Raw genomic sequence first — 24,130 nt, 5'->3', positions numbered from 1 at the left:
TTTTGTGGAGAACTTGGATTGAGGTTATGGTCAGGGCAAGAACCATATACTCAAAAAAGTTTTTACAACAGCATAAAATAGAGTCTCTAAGTGTTGAGAGTTAAGGAAAAAAAAAAGGCCAACCCAAAAGCTTTTGAGGTGTTATCTGCTTTTTGTGGTTGTAGACTATTGCCTCTCCTTTTTTCCGCTTCTCATTCTTTGTCACAATACCCTATAATTCTTTAAATCGTCAGATCACTTTGAGGCACAGTTTCTGCTGGCTCTTTGTTTAAGGCTAGAGTATACACTTGCTTTCCTCCTGTGTAATTTCCTGTTATTTTTGACTTTATATTTTAAGTGCTTAATCGTATTCAGTGGGAAGTGTATGCACTTCCTGGGTGCATGCACAACACAGAGCTGAGTCTGCAATAGATGCAGAGCAGAAACAAATCAGCCTCCTCTTTATCACAGCAATTCTTGGTAAAGCAAATGATATGAGTCTCAGGGAGAGCTCAAAGACCACAGGCACAGGAACTCTTGCAGTGCGAGTACCACTGTCTGACCTCAGCCATCACCCTGAGCAGCACCGCAGTCCATCCCACGGCAGCAGCTTTTCCCCCACGAGGAGCTTCAGTGGGTTGGCCTTGCCTCAGTGGAACCTTTCTGCACAGAAGGGGAGTAATCCAGGTCTGTACAACTGATAATTTCTTGACTCTTATAATGTAGATCAAAACCTGTGTTCTACCAGACACAGTACTTGAATTTGGATCTGCAGAAGCACAAGACAGAGGTTTGTGAATACACAGAAGAGATGTTTATCCAAGACTGCCCCCCTCTGTTATTGCTTCACAGCTAAAAAAAGAAAAATATTTCAAACTGCTGTAAATTCTTTTCATACCTAATAAAACGAGATTCCTAGTATACTGATTTTTAGTATTAGTATTAAATGGAAAAATAAAACACAAATAAAATAAAACATAAATAAAAAATTAAATACTCCTGAAATATAAATTTGGAAAGCATACTGAATTTCTTCAGTGACTGTTTAAGTAGGGGTGATTTTATTGAGCTGTTTGCACCAAATAAAAAAAATTAAAATATCTCCTGGTTTTTCTCTGTTCACATTTTTGTATAAAATCAAATACAGCTAAAGTACAGGCTAAGATTTTTTACAAAAAAATGTTACAATTTTTTTTTTTCTTTTTCTTTGGCAAAGACAAATCTCAGGACCATTTCTCTTTCTTAAGGTTTCCACTAAGGTCAAGTCACTATTTTATTTATGGAAAGATAACTTTATATGTTTAACATATGCTTAAATAAATATAGGAAAACTAAGTCTATTCCTGAAAATTCTAACTGTAATGCTTAAAAATGAGTAGGGGAACAAAGTACCCACATCTGATTCTCATCATCCACTTCAAACCCCTTAAAACAAAAGCAAAGAGAACCAGGCTGTTGAAAACTGTTTGAATGAAACAGTTTAATGAATAAAAAATTTGGGAAATATAAAATACTATCTTAAAGGCAAGTTTGATTTGTGTGTTTATTCAGTGGCATAAAAATGCTCTGTGATATTATTCTAGGAGACGACTATAATTATTTTTAGAGTCTAATGAACAGATGCTTTTCTTAAAATTGCAAATTGGAAAAACTGAAGATTCAGTTTTTCAGTAATCTACAAAATGCAAAACCAGATCATCATGTGTACAACATTTAATAAATCTTGTTCCTCGTGTAAAACTTGTACTAGAAAATGTTTAGAGTAGAGTGAGGCAGACCAGAGGTGCATAATTACAGTGTTCAAGGGTGTTCAGTGTAGGAACTCAGTGCAGAAGCTCAGTAGGAGAAAGACAAGAAGCTCTGTTTCTTTTAGGTAATAGCTTAAGATATATGTTATTTGGAAAGGAATTCTTTCTTGTTCTTTTGCATTCATAACTTATGGTATTTATTTAGAGACCACCACAGTCTTGCTTCCAGCTCTTACTGGTTTAAATATACATTTCAGCCAGGATTTCATTCCAAAGAAAATTATTTCTTGCACACACAGCCAGAATCTGTAACTCTTACGCTTATTCAGTAAAATATGGGGGATCCTTCCCTCACTGTGTTGAGTTGTACCATTGATGGTCTGCAAATCAATCTGCACTGAAGCTTAATCCAGTGAAACCTTTTGCCAGGCCAATATTGCTTTGACTCTTCATTACTGGACGGGTCAAAGGTGGAAAGTGCACCTTGAACAAGTTCACAGATAGCAAAAAAGCTGGGAGGAGTGACTGAGCCATAAGATGGTTCTGCTACCATCTATTGCACCCTCACCAGGCTGGAGAAAGGTAAAATAGGAACATTATGAAGTTCAGCAAAAGAATGTGCAAGCTCCTGCCCTTCAGGAGGAATAACCTCAGACACCAGTACACACTGGTGGCTGACTTTGCAGAAAAAGCCCTTGAGTGGGGGGCACTAAGCTGATTCCATCTGAACACAAGAAAACATTTGTGTTGTGGCAAGTTTTTTCCCCTTCATTGTGAAGGTGGTCAAACACTGGAGTAGGTCACCCAGGGAAGATGTGGAGTCTCCGTTCTTGGAGATACTCATAACTCAACTTGACATGGCCCTGGGAATCCAATCTAGGTGACCCTCATTTAACAGTGTGGAGTTGTGCTGCAGTTCTTTAAGGAATGGTATCTCCCTGCAGCAGACCCCCACAGATAGGAATGTTAGAATGACCCTTAAACCCTAGAGGGAACCTATTGGCCAAAGGCCAGATGGTCCCAACCCCCCCGAACCTAGATAAAAACCCACTCCGCCATTGTTCGGTCTCTTTTTCCTCCTTCTCCCCTGAAAATAAACACATGGAAACTGAGTCTCTCTCTCCTGGCTTCTGAAACTCTGCTCCTCGGCCGTCCCCCAAGACTGAGCTAGCATAACAATTCAGGGGGGCAGTCAGAGGGGATTGCTTCAGAGTTGGAATTGATGTTCTCCACAGATGCCTTCCAAAGACTCTGTGATCCTGTATAATGCTGCTGAGTCCAGAACATTGCCAGCAACAGACAAGGAAACCCCTCCTTCTTGCTGCAGCCTGAGGGAGAAAGAGCACACTAGAGCCCTCCCTGTCCAGTGAGGTAAGATGGCTCCTGCCCTGTGAGCATGTCAGAGAGGATAACATCACTTCTCTGATGCTCTGCCCTTTCACTGCATCTATGAGGAGGCTGTAGGTGCAGGAATTTGCACCTTCAGGATCACAGCAAGCTGAACTCAGCCTCCCTGCTGCTCATGGACTTTACCAAGTGACTGAGCTCTCTCCCTAAATTGATCTGATAAGCTGCACTTGTCAGAGGCTCAGAAGGATGCAAGTAGCTCCTGACCATGTTGCCAGACCCATACAACTATATTTATTCCTCAAACCTGGCTAGAGAAAGGCTCAGAAACTGGCTGAGATGTGGAAATGTAAACACACAGCAGATAACCTCACCTCCGAAATATAAAGAGGTCTAAGTTGACTGCAGAATGAAAAGCCAGCTTTACGAAACACCAACCTTGTAATTCTTGCCATTACCTTCTTCATACTGAGAAGAGAACAGAAAAATACATGATTGAATAATATTTTGGGTTTTTTTTTTCCATTTCCCTATGGTCCTTTTGCCAAGTTTTGCTCTCTTTCCTGCATGTTTCGAGGAGCAGGACCAACTCTAAACATGAACTTTTACACTTCGATGGCCATGGCATCAATCTGGTTTCTTCTGCATCCCTTTCACTTACCTCATTATGTGTAATAAGCTTCAGATGAATAGACCTAGCAGCTCAATAAAATGCTGACAGCACTGAAAGTATCAAGGAAAAAAAGTATCAAGGAAATTAAAATAACTCATCAGACAAATCAACAAATAAAAAAGCAAAGTTGGACTATTTTGACTGTTCCTGCCTAAAAACAGAGATGTAGAAAGCCATATTTGTGGGCTTGATATCAGAGAAACAGTTGTAGCACAAAGAAGACACTGAAAAAAAATTTTACAAAAGATATCCAACTTTTTAAAAAGTCATTTCACTGTATATTCACATCACAAAACAATTGTCTTAAATAATTGTCTTAACTAATGAAGAGAAAAATTAAAAAGTAAGCATGCATGGCCAATATGTTAAAGAAGGTACATCACAATTAAAATATTTTCTCTCTATTTTAATTTGGGCAGAATACAGTCCTAAGTCCTTCTACTCTCTCAGTGCAAGGCTTGCTTCAGAGATCACCTAGTTACTGCAAGTGTTGACAGACTGATCTTGGCAAACCACTTTTCAAAGAGTATTGCATGTTCCATTATATTTAACAAAATGTTAAGCAAAAGTCAGTTATACCTCACCTCAAGTATTATCTCTGTCTCTGTGTCATGGAGTTCTTTTAATAGCAAAAAAAAAAAAAAAAAAAAAAAAAAAAAAAAAAAAAAAAAGAAAAGTCTATGCATTGTTGTTAGGCCTAGGGAATAGTTTGAGTCATTCAAACAGATGTGTCATTGTCAAGATCTTTGAATGTGATGGGAACTTTTGGATGCTGGAGGAGAAAGGGCATTTAAAAATGTATATTTCTTTGTAAGGAAAGGAAAGGAAACCATATTTTAGTTTAGGAGTTAAAAACGCTAGTTAGCTTTAAAAAAAAAAAAAAAAAGCTAGTTAGCTTTCTTGTATTTTAATAAAGGAATAAAAGAATCATTTTAATAAAAGCATACAAGACCTGGTTAGTTTTTGATTATTTGCCATTTGAAAATATCCCACAAACTTGATATTCTCCTTTCTAAAATCTTGTGAAAAATGGTAAACATTGCATTCATTAATATATGAAAAAAGAGAAATATTCTAAGTGTACCCTAAAAAACAGGGGATATGGGGGAAAAAAAAGGATTGATGATTACAGTGCCGTTCTGCCCCACAATGACCAAAACCATCCATTATTTTGGTTTCTGTTCAGTTTGCACAAGTACTGCTGCTGGTGATCCATTGCTTGGTTTAATCAGATCATGAGATAGTCAGCCAGCTCACTCTGAGGTCGTGAGCCTGCACTAATTCTGTTCTTGCAATGGATTAATTGTTTCCAGCTGTATTTCCAACATCATTGCCATGTAATCCTATTTATAGAAATTTTGTGTAATCTACACTAGCCAAGCAAAAGATGGTCCATATCTTGCTGATGTGAATACTTTTAAAATGTAGTGGATTTAAATAGTTGTTCTTTTGAAATCACTGAGTCTTGGCCAATTCAAAATAGTGGAAAGTTAATTTCTGGGACAATTTCACAATCAGTAAATTCATTCTTAAAATTCAAAGGTTTCTTGCTTGTTTGTGTGCTTGCTTTTAATGGAAGACAAGAAGGAAACATTGGTGAATCATTTGTACATTAATACTAAGCACAGTGTGCTCTTACCCTATTTCCAGATGTGCACGTTATACAAACTCTTTCAAGGAACCTTACCTTTTAAGTTTTACCTTGAACTTGTGAACAGCAGTTATTCCTTAGAATAATGCAAAGAGATCTATTGTGCCCTCCAGAGAAGGCTGAGTTAACTCAATGGTACTAAGCGTCATTAGCTCTAAAAGTAGTCAAATTATATTAAAATAAAGTTATAAATGAGGAAAATAATATGATAATAATAAAATCAACCAAGTTACACTTGAAAATACACAGTTTGCATAATCTTAAAATATTAATTTCAATTCCGATTCAAACAGACAAATAAAGATTGAAGTATAAAGACATTTGAAGGCTACAAGGAGTTACAGAATCTATTCACCCATCAGTGGGATCCTCAAGACCGGTCTTGTTTGAATCACAATTTTCCAACTAGCTGCAGCCACAGGATGGTGCTCATGGGCTTTGGATACTACATTACAAATCTGGGAAGAGGGAGGAAAAAAAAAGAGAGAAAGAGAGGGAGTCAGACTCTCCCCTTGGCAGGCTCTTCCTTGTCCTAGCCTGAAATACATGAGCCAGCAAGCAATCGTGGATTGGGTTGATTTGCCCCTCTACATTTACTGAACCTTCAGGGGCACTGCAAATAGACTGATCCATCTAGGGAAGTCCTAAATGTAATCTTTTTTGACTTTATCAGAGCTTTGATACTGACTCTCACAGAATCATTCTGGATTGTCCGGCACACAGCTGGATAACTGAGTTACATGATAGGTAAGTTACTGCCTCACAGGTCAGGCAAAAAGAGTTCTAGTGAATGGGGTGTCATCAGGTTGGTGACTGTCACTAGTGGGGTTCCATCCTTGACACAGTTCTCTTCAACATCTTCATTAACGACCTGGATGCAGGACTTGTGGAAATACTGAATAAGTTTGCTGAAGACACTGAATTGGGAGGAGCTGTCGACTCCTTAGAGGGCAGAGGCCCTGCAGAGAGACCTCGACAAATTAAAGGACTGTGCAGTCACCAGCTGTGAAGTTTAACAAGGGCAAGTGCTGGATTCTGCACCTGGGATGGGGCAGCCCTGGCTGTGTGCATAGACTGGGGAATGAGAGGCTGGAGAACAGTTCCATAGAAAGGAACCTGGGGGTCCTGGTTGATGTCAAGTTGAACATGAGCCGGCAGCCAGGAGGGCCAACCCTGTCCTGGGGTCATCAGGGACAGCATCACCAGCTGGGCAAGGGAGGGGATTGTCCTGCTCTGCTCTGCACTGGGGTGGCCTCACCTCGAGTGCTGGGGGCAGTTTTGGTCACCACAATGTAAAAAAGATATTAAGCTAGTAGAGAGTGCAATAAAGGAGGGCCATGAGGATGGTGAAGGGTCTGGAGGGAAAGCCATATGAGGAACTGCTGAGGTCACTTGGTTTGTTCTGTCTGGAGAAAAGGCGATTGAGGGGAGACCTCATTGCTGTTACAACTTCCTTGTGAGGATAAGTGAAGGGTCAAGTAATCATGTTTTCACTCTTGTGACCAGTGACAGGACCCAAGGAAATGGCCTGGAGTTGAGTCAGGAACAGTTTAATTTGGATATCAGGAAAAGGTTTTTTACCTGGAGGGTGACTGGGCACTGCAACACGCTCCCCAAGGAAGTCATCACAGCAGCAAGTCTCATAGAGTTCAATACGTGTTTGGACAACTCTCTTGGGTACATAGTGTGAGTCTTGAGGAGTCCTGCACAGGGCCAGGAGATGGACTTGATGATCCTGATGGGCCCCTTCCAACTCAGCATATTCTATAATTCTATTATTCTATGAGCCGTTTCATGTTCTTCTGGGTATTACTGTTTAGCTAAATACATAAATTGGGGACTGAAAGAGGTACAAACTGTATCATGTTTAACATCAATGACCTGAACATCTTTCTGCTTCAGAGGAATTGTTATCCTGCAAGCTACTCTTCTTGACTGGTATGTGTGTTGGCTGTTGCACACAGCTGACAGTGCAGTAGAATAACTGCAGGTGACAGGATCTAAGAATCTAGTAGATGCTTTCTAGAGCTAAGAATGCTTTTGAACCTTTGCTGTAGAAAACAACTGAACTTATAAAGTTCCTTTAAAGCTCAAACACTTCTGCAGTTTAACTGGAAAGGTATCCATACACTATGAATTTGGACAAGAATCTGCAGGACTAGGAATCCTACTCAGCAACAGAAGGTCCTGCTTTACATTTAGTCACAGTCATCTCCCTGTGACTCACTGCCTTCTCCTTCCCTAGAAGGGACCTCTACTTACATTAAGAAAGTATGCACATCTCTGTATCACCTATGACTGATTCTTAACTTCTTCAGTGATTTCATTTGTAATTTTATACAGATGACCAGTCATGTTGTAATGAATTTTTTCATTCACCTCTTAAATTCTCAGGACTTACAGACTTTGTGAATAGTAGCCTTAATTGTAAATTGAGTAGGATATACTGCAGGGCAACTCATATTTATATGGAAATACAGAATATAGATTCTGCAATTGCATGTACCATTAAAGTGTCTATCCATATGGCAAAAAATGTAGGGATGTACTACAACACATTTAATCAAGGTTTATACTAAGCCAGAAAAGTGTTGGAACACTTTTATATAAATATTTCCCCAATGAGTCACTAATCCACACATCTCAATAGCTGGCGTGGGGAATACTTGCATTCCAAGCCGTACTGCGAAGTAGGCAGCTTCTAAATAATTTACAAATAAAGTGAATAAGGAACTTTGGAGAGAGGAAAATGAGTTAACAGATAGCAAACTCAGAATACCGAGGACACTGGCAAGCCCAGCACCTGCCCGTAGAACGCCTTCCACACACCTGGCCGCGCCCCCGCCGCGGGGGTCGGGCTCGGGGGCGGAGGGTGGGATCTCAGGCATCGTTTATGCCTCTTCCCTCCCCCCTTCTTTCCACCTTCTGCTCTATAATTGCCCGCCTCCTTTCTCTACCCTTTTGCCTTATCAGATGCGGAGTGGCCAGCGGAGAGGGAAGCGGATCTCCCGCAGCCGGCTCAGCACCCGCAGCCCCGCGTGAAAAGGAGCGGCCGCTCCCCGCCGGCCGCTCCCCGGCTGATGCCCGCACAGGTCGGTGTGCGCTGCGCTTCGTCCCCCTCGGGGGCAGGGGCCAGGCGGGGCGGGGGGGTCGAGGCAGGACCGGAGCTTAGGCTAGAACGGGGAAAGCTCTTTAGAAAACCCCCTGCCACGGCCTTACTTTGATAGCTGATAGTAATTAAAACCCAATCAGTCTCCCTGTTGGTGTGGCGGAGGCCCTGGCTGCTGCCCGGGTCCCGCCGCGGGTGCCTCCTCGCTCCCTCCCTCGGTGCCGCTCTGTGTCGCTCGGGCAGTCGCTCCGCCCCGGCCCCGCACGGCGCTTTCTTCGCGGAGCTGCCCGGGCTGGCCAGCACGTCCCTGCCTCGTCCCTGCTGCCTGCCGGCAGCCCCTGGCTCTCACGGGCTCCATTCCCCGCCTCAGCTCCTCCCTTAATTGGGGCGGGGGGCACTCGGTTTCACACGGCTGGGTGCTGCTGTTGGGGAGCCCCCGAAGAGGAGTCGGGGGTCAGGAGTAGAGATTGTGAGCCGCGGCCCCCTGGCCAGGCTGGGGCCGGGCTGCGGGGCTGTGGAGAGCGAGCGGGAGATCGCGGTCCCGGTCCCCTCCGCCGCCTCCCTCTGCGGGGCCGGGCCAGGTCGCGCTCCGGCTTGGCCGCGGGACGTCAAACGTGAGCGTGTTCCCGGGCAGCGCGGCCGCGCCGCTCCGCAACGAGACACCGAGACGGGGGAAATCCCCGGCTGACCTGCCCGTCCCGGGGACTGCGCCAGGGCTGCGCGGAGCCGGCTCAGCCTCCTCCCCTGGGCTGGCTGCGCGGAGCCGGGGCAGGGCGGCGCACGAAGGTGTGTGCCGCCTTTGTCCCGCTGGGAGCTCTCGAGGGTGCGTCCTTCCCTCAGGAGAAGGTGCCCTGTCGCCAGGTCCGTGCCAGGAGTCCTGGAGTCCAGCTGGGAGGGATGCTCCGGGGAGCGGGGCTCACCTCATGGCAGGGTTCATGGATTGCTTGGTGTCTGCTCCTAGCGCTAGTCTGGCAGATAACTTATTTACCGCATACTTACTAAAAGGTGAAATATATAAAAAGCAGAAGGAATAGGATATTTCTTTTTAGTCCCACACGATGTTAGCCACGAGGTGGCTGCAGACGGGGTTTCTTTTCCTGGTTAAGTGAACCCTGACTAAGTGCGGATCATTGTAGAGGTGAACTTGTGTGTAGTTGATCCAGCACCAGTTATGGCTATTCCAATAAATCTCATTTCTCTGGCTTTTCTCTAAAAGCAGCAGTAGAGAATGTTTCTAACACAGGATTATGGGTCAGCTAGTATTTATAGCTCTTGCTTTGAAGGAGGGTTTATATCAAATGTAGCAGATGGGGAATTTAGCCACCACTGTAAGTGGATATTTTAATGTCTGGGTTATTATGGGAGGGAATCCACACATCATCAGTGGTAACTGCCTGGAAGAATGAATTGCTTGCTGTTGTTTGAGGAGTCTGTATTTACTTGATTCCAAGTTGTGTTCCTGAGTAAGGAGAGAAGCATCAGCACCCATCATGAGATACACAAGAGGTGGATTTCAGCTTGTTTTGAGATACTCTCGGTTCTTCCTATTGCCTGTCACTAGGCAACTGTCTGCTGACTTTGGTCCTTGGGTGTTTGACACTTTGGCTCATGTAGTAGGAAACTTGGGAACTTTGCACAGGTTTCTGAATTCTATCTGGAGAATGGGTCTAAGAACTCTACATGGCAATATATAAGTCCTGGTGCACATCTTTGATTTGGGATCTAGGTATTTTTCTGTGTCTTGAGAAATTTATACTATGAGAGATGGATTGAAAATATATGTTTAAATAATGTGAAATTTGTTGATAATATGGTTAAAACTTTGATAACCTCCTTTGGAGATGGAATTTACAATGTATATATTTCTTCTATATGTTTCTAGGAGTCGTATCAAGCATTCATGACTGGTATTTGTGACAGTAGACCTACCAACTATAGGACTATAGTTGTCCTACTGGGACAGCTATAGCAGGTTGCAAATACTCAGAGAGAGAAGGGGATGTAGGTCTTATTCTCTTCTGTTTAATAATGACTGAGGTACTCCAGTCTGCTTTTCATATTAGATAGTGGATGAACCACTTGCCATGTGCCTTCAAGACAAGGAAAACATGGAAGGCAAATACAATGATGGTACCTTAGAAATATTAGAGAAAATGACAGAGGAGGTAAATGTGAGAAAGCTGCAAAACAGAAATACATAAACCAAAATTTACCCAAGTAAACCTTCAAATCCTCTTTGCTGACCGCAAGGAATCTATTATGAATTATCTTAATTTGTTTCTCCTGTAGAATTTTAACAGGCAAGGACAACAAGAAATCTTCTTTTTGGCCCAGAAAATTGACTAAAACTAGTGCAGTAAAGTTGAGTGAAAGAGAAATCTTTATAAGTATGGTGCTAGGTATATGTTGATGTATCTTGAGGTTGGTACTGTTTATAAGCTAACTTCTGTGGTCTGTAAATTGCTCATTCTGAAACTTGCTCTTTGGAACCAGAATTATTTCCTGTAACCCATCTAGTTCACCTAGGACTACCTTTAGTGTTCATACACTTCTGCATTCTAAAGTGTTGATTTCTCCCAAGTGGTTAAGTTAGTGTAAATGGTTTTGACCATGATAGTACCTACTGTAGGTGCAGACAGTACAACAGAGAGCACAGGATAAGCTGAATAAAATAGAAAAAGGAAAATGGACAATGGGAAGTGGATGTGAGTTCCTTCAGAACAAAGTCCTGCCTTTTTAAAAAAGCTTCAGAGTTCTTTGCCACAGATATCTTGATAAGGTTCTTACAAAACTGGATTGTATAGAACTACATGCTGTACTTTGTTATTATCTATAGCTTACTCTATTTCCAATGCTTGTGTATGATTAGCAAAGAATATACAGTTCCTTTTTATGTGGGCCAAGTTTTCAAAACTGTTGAGTAGCCCAATGGGGTTCTTTGTCCCTTTCAGGTAAAATGTGCTTTGTTCATAAAACTGCTGCCAGGAAAATTTGTCTCCACTGATGTCTGTGGGAAATTCCGTGTTATTTGTTTGTTTTGTTTGTTTTAATCAAATCCAGATTCTCCTCACAATTTTCATTAAAGTGGATGCCTTCTCTTTGCCTGATTAGTAAGTCTTTTTGTTCCATGTGTTTTCAGACCTGCTGATACTGTGTGTATTGAGGGGAAGAAGATGCTGTGCCGATACGAGATACAGAGCTGTTTTCTCTTGGCTTTCCTAGCTGTCACAACTTTTTTCATCAGTGATGTCCAGGGTCAAGGTAAGTCACAAATAAGAAGATGGATTTTTTTCACTCTGATGTGCAGAAATAGACTTTTTATTCCAAATGCAAGTGTTACTTCCTCCTTAGTAGGATGTGAATCCAATAATACTGAAGGAAACAGGAGCTGAGCTTGGGGAGCAGGTGGAAGTAGAATTACATGTTCATGTGTGCTCTTTGAACCCAGTATCTCAAATAGCATAAATATTTGTGCAAATTCATGTGTCTCAAAGTGAATTATACACAACATGTCTTTACTTCTATTTACATGAAAGTACTTATCAGAAATTGCTCTTATTGTCCTCTACGTGATCAAGCAAGTTTGAAGGATCAGCTATGATGTGAAGCTTGTATGGAATATTTGTTTTTTCTCTTTTGGAATAGTAGCTGTTGTAGTGCTTAGATCATTCCATATTGCATAGATCTGTTAAATGTCACAGACTACTTATGCAGCTTTTAAAATGAAAATCTCCTTTGTGAGTATTAAAGGATACTACTGGGATTGTTAGGCTTACTTACTTGTTGGATTGTATTGACAGTGGCTTGACTGCTAGAGAAAATTTATCCTATTGCTTGGGGAAGGAGGGAGAAAGAATACCAATGAGTTTTTATGATTTCTAAAGAAAGGCATTTCTCTCAACTTTAGATTTATGTAATCCCTTTGATATGAGTTTGCATGGGCATAACCAGGAGCAGAATTGCATCCTGGGGTCTTTTAAAGCGTTTTGTATAATGTATTATTCATGAGCACATTTGGAAACTATTGGCAACGTGAGGCTTTCAAAATCCTGATAGTGCAAGTGGCAGTGTTGTCCAGTCTGCGTGGCACTTGATGGTATGCTGGGGAAGCATACCTTCTTGGATGTTTGGAAATCTGTGAGCATTTTACAAGCTTCTCCCAGAACTTAGGGATGCATGTAAACTGTAATATATGATGTTGGTGATGTGAGGTGAATCAATAAATGCATGTTCCCAATGTTCAGTGCATCATTCTGGTCAGAAATTAGGTCCAGAATGCTTGTGACTTAATGAGCCAAAAAAGCAAAGCATATGGTTAGTCTTTTCTCTGTATTTCAGTCCTAATACATATGGTTAAGATTTGCAAAACAGGTTCGGGGATTGAGATCCATCTGCAGAAAGTTTTGCAAAATTCCTTGATCTTGGAAAACTATATTCTTCTCCACTTTTTTAAAACTTCTATTCCATCAGTTATAGCTGGAGAGTGTTCTCCCTTTAATACCAATACAATGAAATGGAGGTCAGAGAGGTTTTTTTTCCACAGTAATCACACTAGCAGAAGCTAGAGTTGGTGTACTTGATGAATAAAGAACAATACTTCCCTTGTTCGTAGACTCTTTCAGCGAGCATCAGCTATGGAATGCTGTCAGCAGTGTGATATTAAGCTAAGTGGACCATTGCCTTAGCCCAACATGACTGTTATTCTATTGAATTAGGTGATATGAAGTCTATTCCATGTTCACAGAAAAAATACCTCTTGGTACACTAAAAGTAATAAAATGTTTCTCAAATTATTTATTTTCTCAAGGTTGCCACCTCTTGAAGTAAGCTCTTCATGCAGCTGGCAAACTATTTACAATTTAATACCATTTGTTTGTCTGTTTTAATCAACTGTACACTCTGCCAACGTGTAGGAAGAGCTGGCATTAGTTCCAGCTTGTGTTTCCTTCCTTTGGCAAAGATGCTCATGTAAAGGTGTGTAATGTGACTTCTTGGAAAGGAGAATATGTTTGTGAGACTGAAGCCAACATGCCTGAATCTACAAATTACCTCTTCAGAGGAGCTGTGTGGTTGTATCTCACTGCCTTATAAACCACATAGCACTGTTTGCTTTTGACTCAACAACAATTATTTTTTCAGCACTGCTGTTTCTTCCCCATTCAATATAATGTATAAATAACATCTTTTGTCTACTTATGTTCTTATATAGTACATGAAAATAGTGCTGGGCAAGAAAAACAGTTGAGAATTTTTCATTTATCCATAAAGTAACTTGCTTTGAGAGTTTTTCTGTATTTCAAAATGGAAACTTTTCTTTGTGTAGCAATAATTTTCATGAGTTAGTACTGTAATTGCAGTGCATATTATCTTATTCAATTCTTATGACAACAGTAAATTGAAGGCCACAGTATTTAGTTAGTATCCAAATTTAGACTATTGGATATCTTGGAGAACTGTCCATAAGCAATTTATTGTAATTTTCCTTTTCAGTAAGAGTTGAAAACATTCTTTCCCTAGTTGTCCATAAGAATTATGTGTTTGGAGTGCTAATTTACCTGGTGGCATAAACGAAAGCCTTGAACTTGTCAGTTTTCTTTTGGGTGACTGCTCTAATGTTGCTGACAGCCATTCTCTTTTGCATTCCTGTAAAACCACTTAACGAGATCTAGCTACTGATTTTTATCAGTTAACTGACTCAGCTTGGATTGATTTTTTTTCCCTTTCTGCAAGAAGTGAGATTTTGTTCCACAGACAATAAAGACCCAAAGAAATAAAGATATCCTCTTCAGGTTGGTGTATGCATAGTAATTCCCATCAATATTTTGTTGTCTGTTTGAGTGCTAGATTTTTAACTTCCTTAGCTATATGTACTTTTCTATGCCAGAACGTTAGTCTTTGCACAACTAAGACTCAGTTAATTGTCTGCCTAGTGAATAATTATTTTCTTATTTATGGTTTATTGCTGTGTGCGAATGTCCTTTCCACTGCACTGCTTCCTTTAATACAAAAAGAACCCAGTGAAAATTGGCCTGTTTTGTAAAGACTATTCTGGCACAACTTTTCTAGTCTTTCACATTGTAACTCTGTAGTATACAGAAAAACTTCTGGTGATTGTGTCCTTCTTTGCTTGTAAGGTCTGTGATTGTTTTTTTTTTTTTGGGTTCATATATTTACCTGTTTTGGTGATGGCTAATAGCAGTTAGGCCAGAACTATGCTTCTTTGTTAGAAGGTGCTTTCATAAACTGTCATAAAGTTGAAAGTAGGATGGAAAGAAATGATGGGAAAGGAAGATGGCAGACAAAGTGAGCTCTGAAATTCTAAGACATGATTGGAGTTTTTTTGGTCAATCTTTGATGTTACTTTGTTGCTCTCTGCTCTGCTTCTTAATCCCCATATGAATTTACTACTTAATCCCAGTAAAATCTGCAGCATTTTCACACTTGCATGCAGCCATTATTTAAAAATTTATTTTCTATTCCTGAGGCAAAATAATAAAAAGAATTGTATTTTTGCAAACTTCTAGGTATGATTTCTCACTCTTGTTCATTCAGCACCAATTTGTGATTTATGTATAGCTCAAAGACACAATGAATCTTGAGAATGAATTAAAAGCTGTAATCCATAATTACAGTCTGCTTGGCTTTAAAAACTTTTTGCCATAGTCTCTGTCATGTTTTTACAATTATAGCATGCTGAATGTTCTTGCAGAAACCTGCCTAACAAAACATTTTACAGTATGAGGGCCAAATTTTCAAAGAGCTCATGTTGTATTTGCAGCAATTCCTGCACATGATCTTGCTCGCAGCCTCTTTCTTTCTAAACTTCAGGGAGGTGACAGGCTGAAGATGCGGTCTGACAAGATTGTGCCCAACAACTAAGGAAATGCTTGGGTTGGGTGTGAGCCCAGTGCTGCCAATCAGAACAGCTTTGAGTGTGTAGAGTTCATCTGCTGCCTACTGTTTCTGTCCCCTTGCCTCTCTTCTTGAGTTTGCTCTGTGAGATCGTTGAGAATGCATAGGTGTTGATAAGCTGTTCTTGGTACTTATGTACTCTCTTTTCTGTGTTTTGGTGTTAAGTCCCTCAAGGAAGACAACTGCAGAACCTGCCCTTGGTATGACAAAACTGCCACTTAGGGAATGAGAGACTGGATGCAAGGGAATATATCTCTTGTATTAAACCACAAGATTCTTCCTTCTAAGATCCAAAATGTATTTAATAGTAGATGACATAAAAAAACATGCACCTCCAAATATCAAAAAACTACAGCCTGCCTTTTTCCTTCTTTCTTCCCCCAAGCTCCTGGAAAAAAATAGCATGTAGGAAAAAGTTACTGGTTCAGGACAGGTCTTTGACTGCTGCTGGTGCCAGAGCTGCATTGGCTATAGCAGGTCAAATGGAGAGGCCAGAAATTGTTGGCCAGCACGTTCTGCCCGTTGACTCAGATGCTCCATGTACTGTAATCCCTATATCTCAGAAATATCATGAGATTGTTGGTTTATTATATCTAAAGGACCAACAAACTGTGAGCATGAGCCTAGTCAATTAAGAGCAATCTTAGCCCTGGGGAAAAGAAATTGCCACTTGCCTGCTTCAGATTAATTTCCTTGATTTCTTAGACTTACTAACAGAAACGGTAAGATTAGTGGCAAAGGCACCAAGGGTTTGGAAAATGAAGGAGACTGTTCAGGGGGCTGTGGGGACAATGGGAAGAGGAGGAGTAAGGTTGGAGGTGTCAAAGGTTCTCTAGCCCTTCTGTCGTTCAGCCTCTAAGTAGCTTCCCTGGCTGCCTTTCCCTGTAGATCAGTTTGTTGTCTGTGAGTCAAATTCTCAAGTTCAAATGTATGAAGATTTCCCCTTGTTGACAGCCCTGGATACCCTAGGCTGCACTGCCAGGTGCTCTGCTGCAGTTCTTCAGTGAAGAAGGGATGTCCCTCCCCAAAGCAGAGTGGAAAAGTTTTGTAGAGTGTGGTCAGTGGTGTTTGACTGAGCAGTGGGATGCAAAACTGAAAAACTCCTTTATGCGCAGAGACACAAAGTTGCTGATAGTATGGCAACAACCTGGTGCAGTTTTTCCATTTGCTCTTGTGTGAGTTGCTTCACTGATATATTGCCTCTTCTTCAATCATTTCATGCTTTTATTCATTTCACCTGCTGCTTCAGTTTGAAACCTAGGTGATGGCACCATATAAATAGAAGCCAAATTTTACTTACTATCCAGATTGCCCCTAAGTCTTGACTGGCCTGTGCATGCCTGCTTGTCTTGATGAGACTGAAGCAGTGTTTGCAGCTGCAAAGCTTTGTGCTGCTTTAGCCAGGTTTCCAGATTGGGCAGCTGATATTCCCTTTGCCTGTCTTTTCTCTTGGTTATTCTCTCCTCACAAAGATTTGAAAATTTGGCCCTGGGTGACATTAAATGTGGGGAAATGCCCACAGTAATGAGAGGTAAAGGAGTGTAGGTCATGCATATTGTCATTGTAAACAAGAGAGCAATTTTAATTCCCATATATTAACAAAGAGCATTTTTATTGCCAGCTTTGCCTGCTAAACTAGTGTCTTAACATCTAACATTGTTTGTCTTTGTCCTCTGCTGTTAGGTTGTTTAGTTTGTTTTGTAAAGAGAGAAATAAAAGGTCTGTCTGAGGGAAGTAGTGCACTTGGGGATGTCATTTTACAAACTAATAAACTGATGTATGTGACATTTTAAATAACTTGCATCCTTTACCATTAAAACTTTGTGTTGTCTTCCTATATGTGTTTATTTTTGTTTGTTTAAAATTGGTTAGTGTTTATTTGAATTTAAAATGTTGTTTTCTTTCCGAACTTGCAGTGTCCCCACCAACAAGACTAAGATATAGTGTAGTGAGTCCTGACAGTGTACAGATCTCTTGGAAAGCCCCCAAAGGGCAATTCACTGGATATAAACTTCTTGTGACTCCAAGTTCAGGTAAAAGTCTGTATGTTCTCTTTTAATGTGAAAGAACTGTCTTTCTTAGGCATTAAAGGTTTTCAGAGTTTAGTGTCATTCTCCACAATGAAGAAATTGTGAGCAAGCTTTGGGTAATGAAATACTGGCTGGTCAACAGAAGAGAGATTGATTTCACTAGAGGGTGGTCAGGCACAGAAAATGGGAATTGAATGCTTGAGGTAGCAGAGGTGGGTCAATGCTAGTTATGCTTCATGTGTAGTCTTTGGGAATTGTCATTGATCATCTGTCTTTACCTTTCTTCCAGTGGTGTGTAAGGAAGTCTAGGAATTGTTCAAGGGAAAGTATTGGAATCCTAATTCAGTCAAACTTTAAGGTGGATCTCCTTGTCCCTTATCCCTTAGTGAGCTGTCTGGAAAAGAATTAAGAAAACAAGTAATCTTTAAAAGTTTTTTGAATAAAAACTTGAAAAGGTAGACAACAAAGTGGCTGTATAGAGCTTTAGAGGTCCTAGTTCTGTACATTTAAAATTAAATTTAGATACAGAAACAGTTTTAACATCCAGCTAAAATACATCTTTATATATATTGGCATGCAATCTTTAGATGTAAATGGACATAGAAATGTTAAATATTTGTATTTATACATGAGATTTTCCTAGCCTAAAGAATGTTGGCAAAGCAAATACTCGGAGGTGATGTGGGTATGACAGGGTCTGAACCGGCAGCCAATCACAGAGGGGAAGTCTGTTGGTATGATGTTACCAAACTTGACAGATTTTTGGAAATTGTTTCTCTTTCTTAATGATTTTGTTGGACACCATGTCTGTTTCATGAGGCCCAGATACAAATGCTGATCTTAAGAGTGCTTCTGTTTAAGAAAACTGGCTAGACTGCCTATCTTGTTGCTTTGCTGGGATGTTCTCTGGCCTGGCTGTATGGATAGTCCCAAAAGTGGGAAAAGTGGGAATGCTTAGGTCATGGCTTGAGGTATTTTGAAGTCATTATGTTTACTGTGCTATAAGAAAAGCTAACAAAGTTATGTATTTGTTGGATTTTTTTGGTCTTTTCTCCTGTAGGTGGAAAAACAAATCAATTAATTCTTCAAAATACTGCAACCAAAGCAATTATTCAGGGTCTCATTCCAGATCAAAATTATGCCCTTCAGATCATTGCATTCAGTGAAGACAAGGAGAGTAAGCCAGCACAAGGCCAGTTCAGAAGTAAGTGTCTCTTTATGGCTGACATACAGAATGTATCAGATACTTAATGTAAATTCTGAAACGGTAACAAATCTTACACAAAGAGGAATGATGGAAAACCAGTTTTTTCTGTGGTGGAAGGAAAATCAAAGCCATGTATTTTAACTGGTGTAAGTATAGGTGGAGGCCTGAATTAATTGCATAGTATGTTCTTGCATTGGGCTCTTTGTTTTCATTGGGTTGGCATCCCTTTCTTCCTCGTTTCATTAGGAAATTAGCTGGTATTTCATGGAAAGAATCTACAGTGAATAGAAATAAAGTGCTATGTTCTGATACTTTAAAAATTTCCTTTTTATTAAAACAATGTTATAGCTGTGCCAACTGGCAACTAGATGCTAGTTCAGTAGTATGAAGGGCTGATTTCTTAGTGGTCTTCAGAGGTCAAATGTGTTTACAAATTTAATTTTTTATATGATCAAGACATGTTCTTAATGTCTATATCATAGGGATATATACACATCCTATCTGATTAATCTTGATCTTCATGTTTAACGTGTTAAATATGATTAGTGGAGATTTGGTTAATAATGTGGCAGTGCAGGAGTACAGTTGAAAGCCTGATGAATTCTCTAACACTAAATTTTCCCTATTGTCTTTGCTAAACTACCATTCTCTTAAAACCAGCACAAGATAAAATATGCTGAGTACTTGATGTGGTGTGTATCCAAGTCCTTTTAGTGTTTCACCACAACAACTGTGTATTTACTACCTTAAGTTCTGTCCTGGTTAGGAAACCCACAAAACCACAGATTACTTTAGCATTGAAGAGAAGCCCACAGAAGGCTACAGCAAAATCTATAATATTAGGTGTAGCTGTTTTTGAAATGGCATTTAGGAAAAGTAGAGCTGGCAACTTGATTTAAGAATATGGGGATTATCTTCTATTTAGTATACTCTCTTTGCTGCACTTAAGGCTGGAGTTTTATTTAAAAGCATGATGCCTTTCATGAGTAAAGAATACAGATACAGCACATATACAGATCCTTTTTTTGATCTCCTGTATTATAGGTTTTTTTTCCCCTTGTACTCTGACATATGGCCACTAATTCTTGAGATTAAAAAAGGTCAAATATATAAAGAGTTTTGAGAATATCATCTGGTTTAGTGCATTGGAAGTATGGTTTTAATGCTGTAGAGTTGCAACTGATGTACTAAGAATTCTCAAGCTTACAATAAAATTTTATTGTCAAAAGAGTATTTCTCTTTATATAGTGAGGTATAAATTCTTATTCTAATACATAGTGTTTAATGAATTAAGATCAATGGGGATTTTTTCCCTTTGAAAATGCAGATGTAAAATCACGTGCTAGATAAAATCTTTGTGTAAATATTGGACTAACACTGTCTTGTCTCTTTCTATGTGGTTAGAATTTTGACAGTTCCCAAATCCAGAAATTTCTGTCAGGATGTGACCGACTTGTCTCCTTTGAACATTTTCAGACTTCTGTACCATTTTCTCTGGAGACTTACCCCTCAATAGCACCAGCATTAGAGAAGGCCAGCTAATTGGCTTTGCTCTTGGACTTTTTTCAAAGGAATGCTCCTAGAAGGATAAGCAGCAGCATCCTTTTTGGCCCATATTATTCTGGTATTTCACCTCTCATTTTTGTCAGAGTCTTGTTCAGTTAAGGATTAAATGCAGACTTCTGACCTGCTGTCGTGGCATTATCTGTAGCCCAGCTAATAACCAAGATCTGTCTTGGTAAAAGCTGGCTCCTCAGCAAGCTTGTGAACATGAATTTGCTCCCAAATGAGTTACACAAGTGTTTGCTAAAGGTGGAGGTGATATACAGTCACACATGCTCTCTTAGTAAGAAGAGAAGTGAAAGTTTCAGGTTTTTTGTTCTCATCTCTGTAGCTGGAGTGTGAGCACTGTAGGTTCTGTGAAGGGTTGTCATACTGAGGAAATCACATTCAGATGTTTGTCAGCTCGTTGTCTTCCTCAGAACTTAGTTTTGTGATTGGATTTTGGATTGGAACTTGGAACACTCCTGGTTGATTGATATTCCACATACTATTGGGTAAATTAGTGAAGTCCACTTGACTTTGGTTCCACTAATGTACAACAGAATATTTGCATTGTCTCTTACACAGCCAAGAGACAGATCCTCCTTTCATGCCCTCACAGTGTTTTTTTGAACGATGTAGCACAGAGAGACTTTGGTCCTGGCTGAGGATCAGTGCCTGCTTGGATGAATGTCAGTCATAATCCAATTTTACATAAACTAAGAAGTGTAATTGGAGTAGAATTTTATTTTTCTCTGGAAGATATTCTCAACTTCTTTGTTTTAAGCTTTACCTGGCTGTTGCAGACAGATGGAGTGTGGATACCAATTAGCATTCCAAGAAAATTCTGGAAGGGCTTTTTCTTCCCAATACGTGACTTTAGCAATGACTTTGTCAGAACATCTCAGACTATTAGTAGAGCACTAATGGCTATTAATGTAATATTAGGAATTGCTAATCAAATTGGGTTCTGCTTGGCTGCTGTGAGAGATTTGAGATATATTAAGGGAGGTATCCCACCCACTTGAGGAACAGGAAGCTGTCAAAGTCTTAGCTCTGGAGCAACCTTGCACTCCCGGGAGTATTTGGTGCCCTGACTACAGATTTGGGCATGGTATCTAAGCTGATTCTGTAAAGAGGACAATGTAACAGCTGGCTTATGTGCTTTTGTGTTGACTGACTTGGAGTGGAACTTTGCAATACTGGACTTTCCCCAGCTAGCTTTGCCAATTTTCTGGACTATATTTCCAGTGAGGGATCTTGTCTGCATGGGCTTAGGTGCTGACGTCACTGTTTGGACTCTCCTGTGTGAAGAGAGTCAGTTTTGAGAGCTTTAATGATGATAGAATGGGGGAAGATACATAAAAATAATAAATACAAAGGGAGGGTGGGAAAACACAGAAACAGTAACTCATTACCTATACATATCTTCAGATACTCTGTGCACTCTTACTTTACCAGGAAGAAGAAAATTACATGCTTCTAACTGTGTTGTTTCTAGATTAATTGTTTTCCCCCCTTACTTTACAGTTAAAGACATAGAGAGAAGAAAAGACACAAGTAAATCCAAGGTGAAGGATCCAGAAAAAACAAATGCGAGTAAACCAGCTCCAGAAGGTCAGATCATAACACATATGACTTATGTGATATTCTGAATATAATCAGCTTCTTTATTTATCTTGGCCACTGTAGAGATTTTCTGTAAGTCAGTACTTTAAATCTGGTTCCCAGGGTTAACTTAAATAGAGGGGAAAAAAACCAGTATTTTCAGAAATATTGGAGAGTTGCTACAGAGGTATTGCTTTTATTTCTGTGTTTTGCTTTGCTTTTTTATAAAGTCCTAAATGCCATCATTAATAGATATACATTATTAAAAATAATTTTAGATTATAAAATTATTAAAAACTGCTTGTACTTTTCCACTGGGTGCACTTTGAGTAGTGAAAGATTCATGCAGGTGTGTGTGTATGTAATAACTTCTTCTTATCTTGGCTGTAAGACAGACTGGCAGTATTAATTCCCACCTAAAGTCAAATTAATACTATTTTGTAATTAGCCACATAATAACTTGATAAGTCTGTCCTAGTGTAGGTTGTATATATGAAAACATTTAAAACATTTTGAGGGAGGGGAAATAAAAGGAGTTAATTTTGTCCTGTTGCAAGGAGCCAATCTTCTGATGAAATGTGATGCTGCTTGCCATGAGAAGTTTGTCTACTATGGATGAAAATCTATTTCAAGCTTAATATACAGCTCTATTTCCTGTTATTTTAAAATTCAGAGAGCATCTTCTTTATGAAGTAACCCCAACAGTAATTATTCCCTTCAGTGGTTATTTATGGTATACAGAACAAGAAGAGCTTGGTATGACCTTAAATAGTCTCTCTGTGAATAAACTGGACAGTTTCAAGGATCCCATTTTCCCCTTCCATATAAATCTGTCTCCAGTAATGCAAGTGTCAAAGACCTCACCCAAAGCTCCTTGAAGCCCACAGGAATTTTTCTTTGGTGGGTTTTTATTCTTACCACACATTTTTGTGTCATGTTGTATTTATTAACACTAGCAAGTTTGTTTCCATACAGCATTTCTCAAACCAAAGCACCCTTGGATTCCACTGGGTGCATTGGAAGAATTTTTGCTAGTGTTTGCAACACTAAAGAGACAAGTTGTACCTGCTAGTGCATGACAGGGTAGTGGATAGGTGATTTTCCTACATCATGTCTAGAGAAAGGCTGAGCTGGAAGAAATTACAGAACCAAGAAGGAAAATGTGATTTGCTTTCTTAATGAAGGACAATTGATAAAAGTTGAAGGGGAGAAAACTGGGTCTGTACTTGGAAAATGTTGATTAAATACAGACAGAGGAATGTGTCTGCCAGACGGCGGGAGAGAATTTATGCTTTTTTCATGGAGTAAGGGCAAAACTACAATTGGCAAGAGGAGCTTGGATCTGCAGTCTGTCCCTTTTTGGGATTCATGTTTACTTTTGAAGCCTTTAGTCACCTTTCTCATCCCTACACCACTTTTTACTCATCTGAGCTTCTTCAGTTGTATCAGGGGGGTTTGTAACAGGACAAAATACATCTCCATCCAGCACTTGTGAAAAGATATTGCTTTATGCTTATTAGCAGGTTTTACTAGAAAACTGGGATATGTGTTTAAAACTCAGGCAAAACTTACAAACTTTTCGATCAGCAAACCTGATCATAAAGAAAAAATATTATGCTAATCTGTAAGAATTCTTGAATTTGTTTAGCCCTATTTCCAACTCAGCTATATATTGTAAAGCAGCAGACCTTTTTCCTCTAGTCTAACTTTTGCATATTTCTCTGCTTTGTGCAATATAATGATTATTCAGAGTGATGGTGATTACAACTAAATGACTTCAGTGGGAGTAGGGTGAGATTCCAAGTGAAAACACTGGGCAAAAATAACAGCATCAGCAAAAAATGTGTGACTGGGGTAGAATTAAATTCAGAATGGATACACAGACAGTAATGGTATCAAAACGTTCCTAGTTTAATATATAAAGACTGTTCCACCTCAAATTGAAATAGAATCAAAGAAATAAGGAAAAGTCTGAAAGAAATGGATTAAAGAAATAAGTGCAAATTTTTACAGCAAACCCATGAATAATAACTTGATCCTCTGCAGATGTTTGACAGGAAATTATTTAAGTCCAACCAAATGAATTCAGGCCAGCAGTTAATTGGTTTCATAACCATTTAGTGTATGGCTAAATTTGATGGGTTTAATAGCAACCCTTCTGCATTCTGTGTCTGTGTTTATATCTTTGGTCAAGTTGGCTAGACCTTGGGAGTTAACACTAGAGAAGCAATTATTAGAATCTTAAAAACATTAAGGCTGGAAAAAATGTGCAAGATCATAAATTTGACCTAATACCACCATGTCCACAAAAACATCTCATGAAG

General features: G+C 39.7%; 1 protein-coding gene across 5 annotated transcripts in view; it reads left to right on the top strand.

Annotated features, from left to right (window-relative positions):
- Window positions 1-8,466: 8,466 nt before the first annotated feature.
- COL14A1 (collagen type XIV alpha 1 chain) overlaps window positions 8,467-24,130 on the top strand; it is a 113,628-nt gene continuing 97,964 nt past the window's right edge. For 4 of the 5 annotated variants that reach the window (XM_068182136.1, XM_068182131.1, XM_068182150.1 and 1 more), the window contains exons 1-5: window positions 8,467-8,490; window positions 11,647-11,768; window positions 17,336-17,452; window positions 18,510-18,653; window positions 21,729-21,815. In XM_068182136.1, the coding sequence (XP_068038237.1) occupies window positions 11,681-11,768; window positions 17,336-17,452; window positions 18,510-18,653; window positions 21,729-21,815 (436 nt within the window). In that variant the 5' untranslated portion in view covers window positions 8,467-8,490; window positions 11,647-11,680. The remainder of the gene's footprint in view (window positions 8,491-11,646; window positions 11,769-17,335; window positions 17,453-18,509; window positions 18,654-21,728; window positions 21,816-24,130) is intronic. The other variant, XM_068182159.1, reaches the window with a different exon arrangement.

This window comes from Anomalospiza imberbis, chromosome 1, assembly GCF_031753505.1.
Source record: "Anomalospiza imberbis isolate Cuckoo-Finch-1a 21T00152 chromosome 1, ASM3175350v1, whole genome shotgun sequence".
In the NCBI taxonomy this organism is placed as follows: domain Eukaryota; kingdom Metazoa; phylum Chordata; class Aves; order Passeriformes; family Viduidae; genus Anomalospiza; species Anomalospiza imberbis.
Note: the sequence above shows the minus strand (reverse complement) of the source record. Positions and strands in the feature narration are given on the sequence as shown.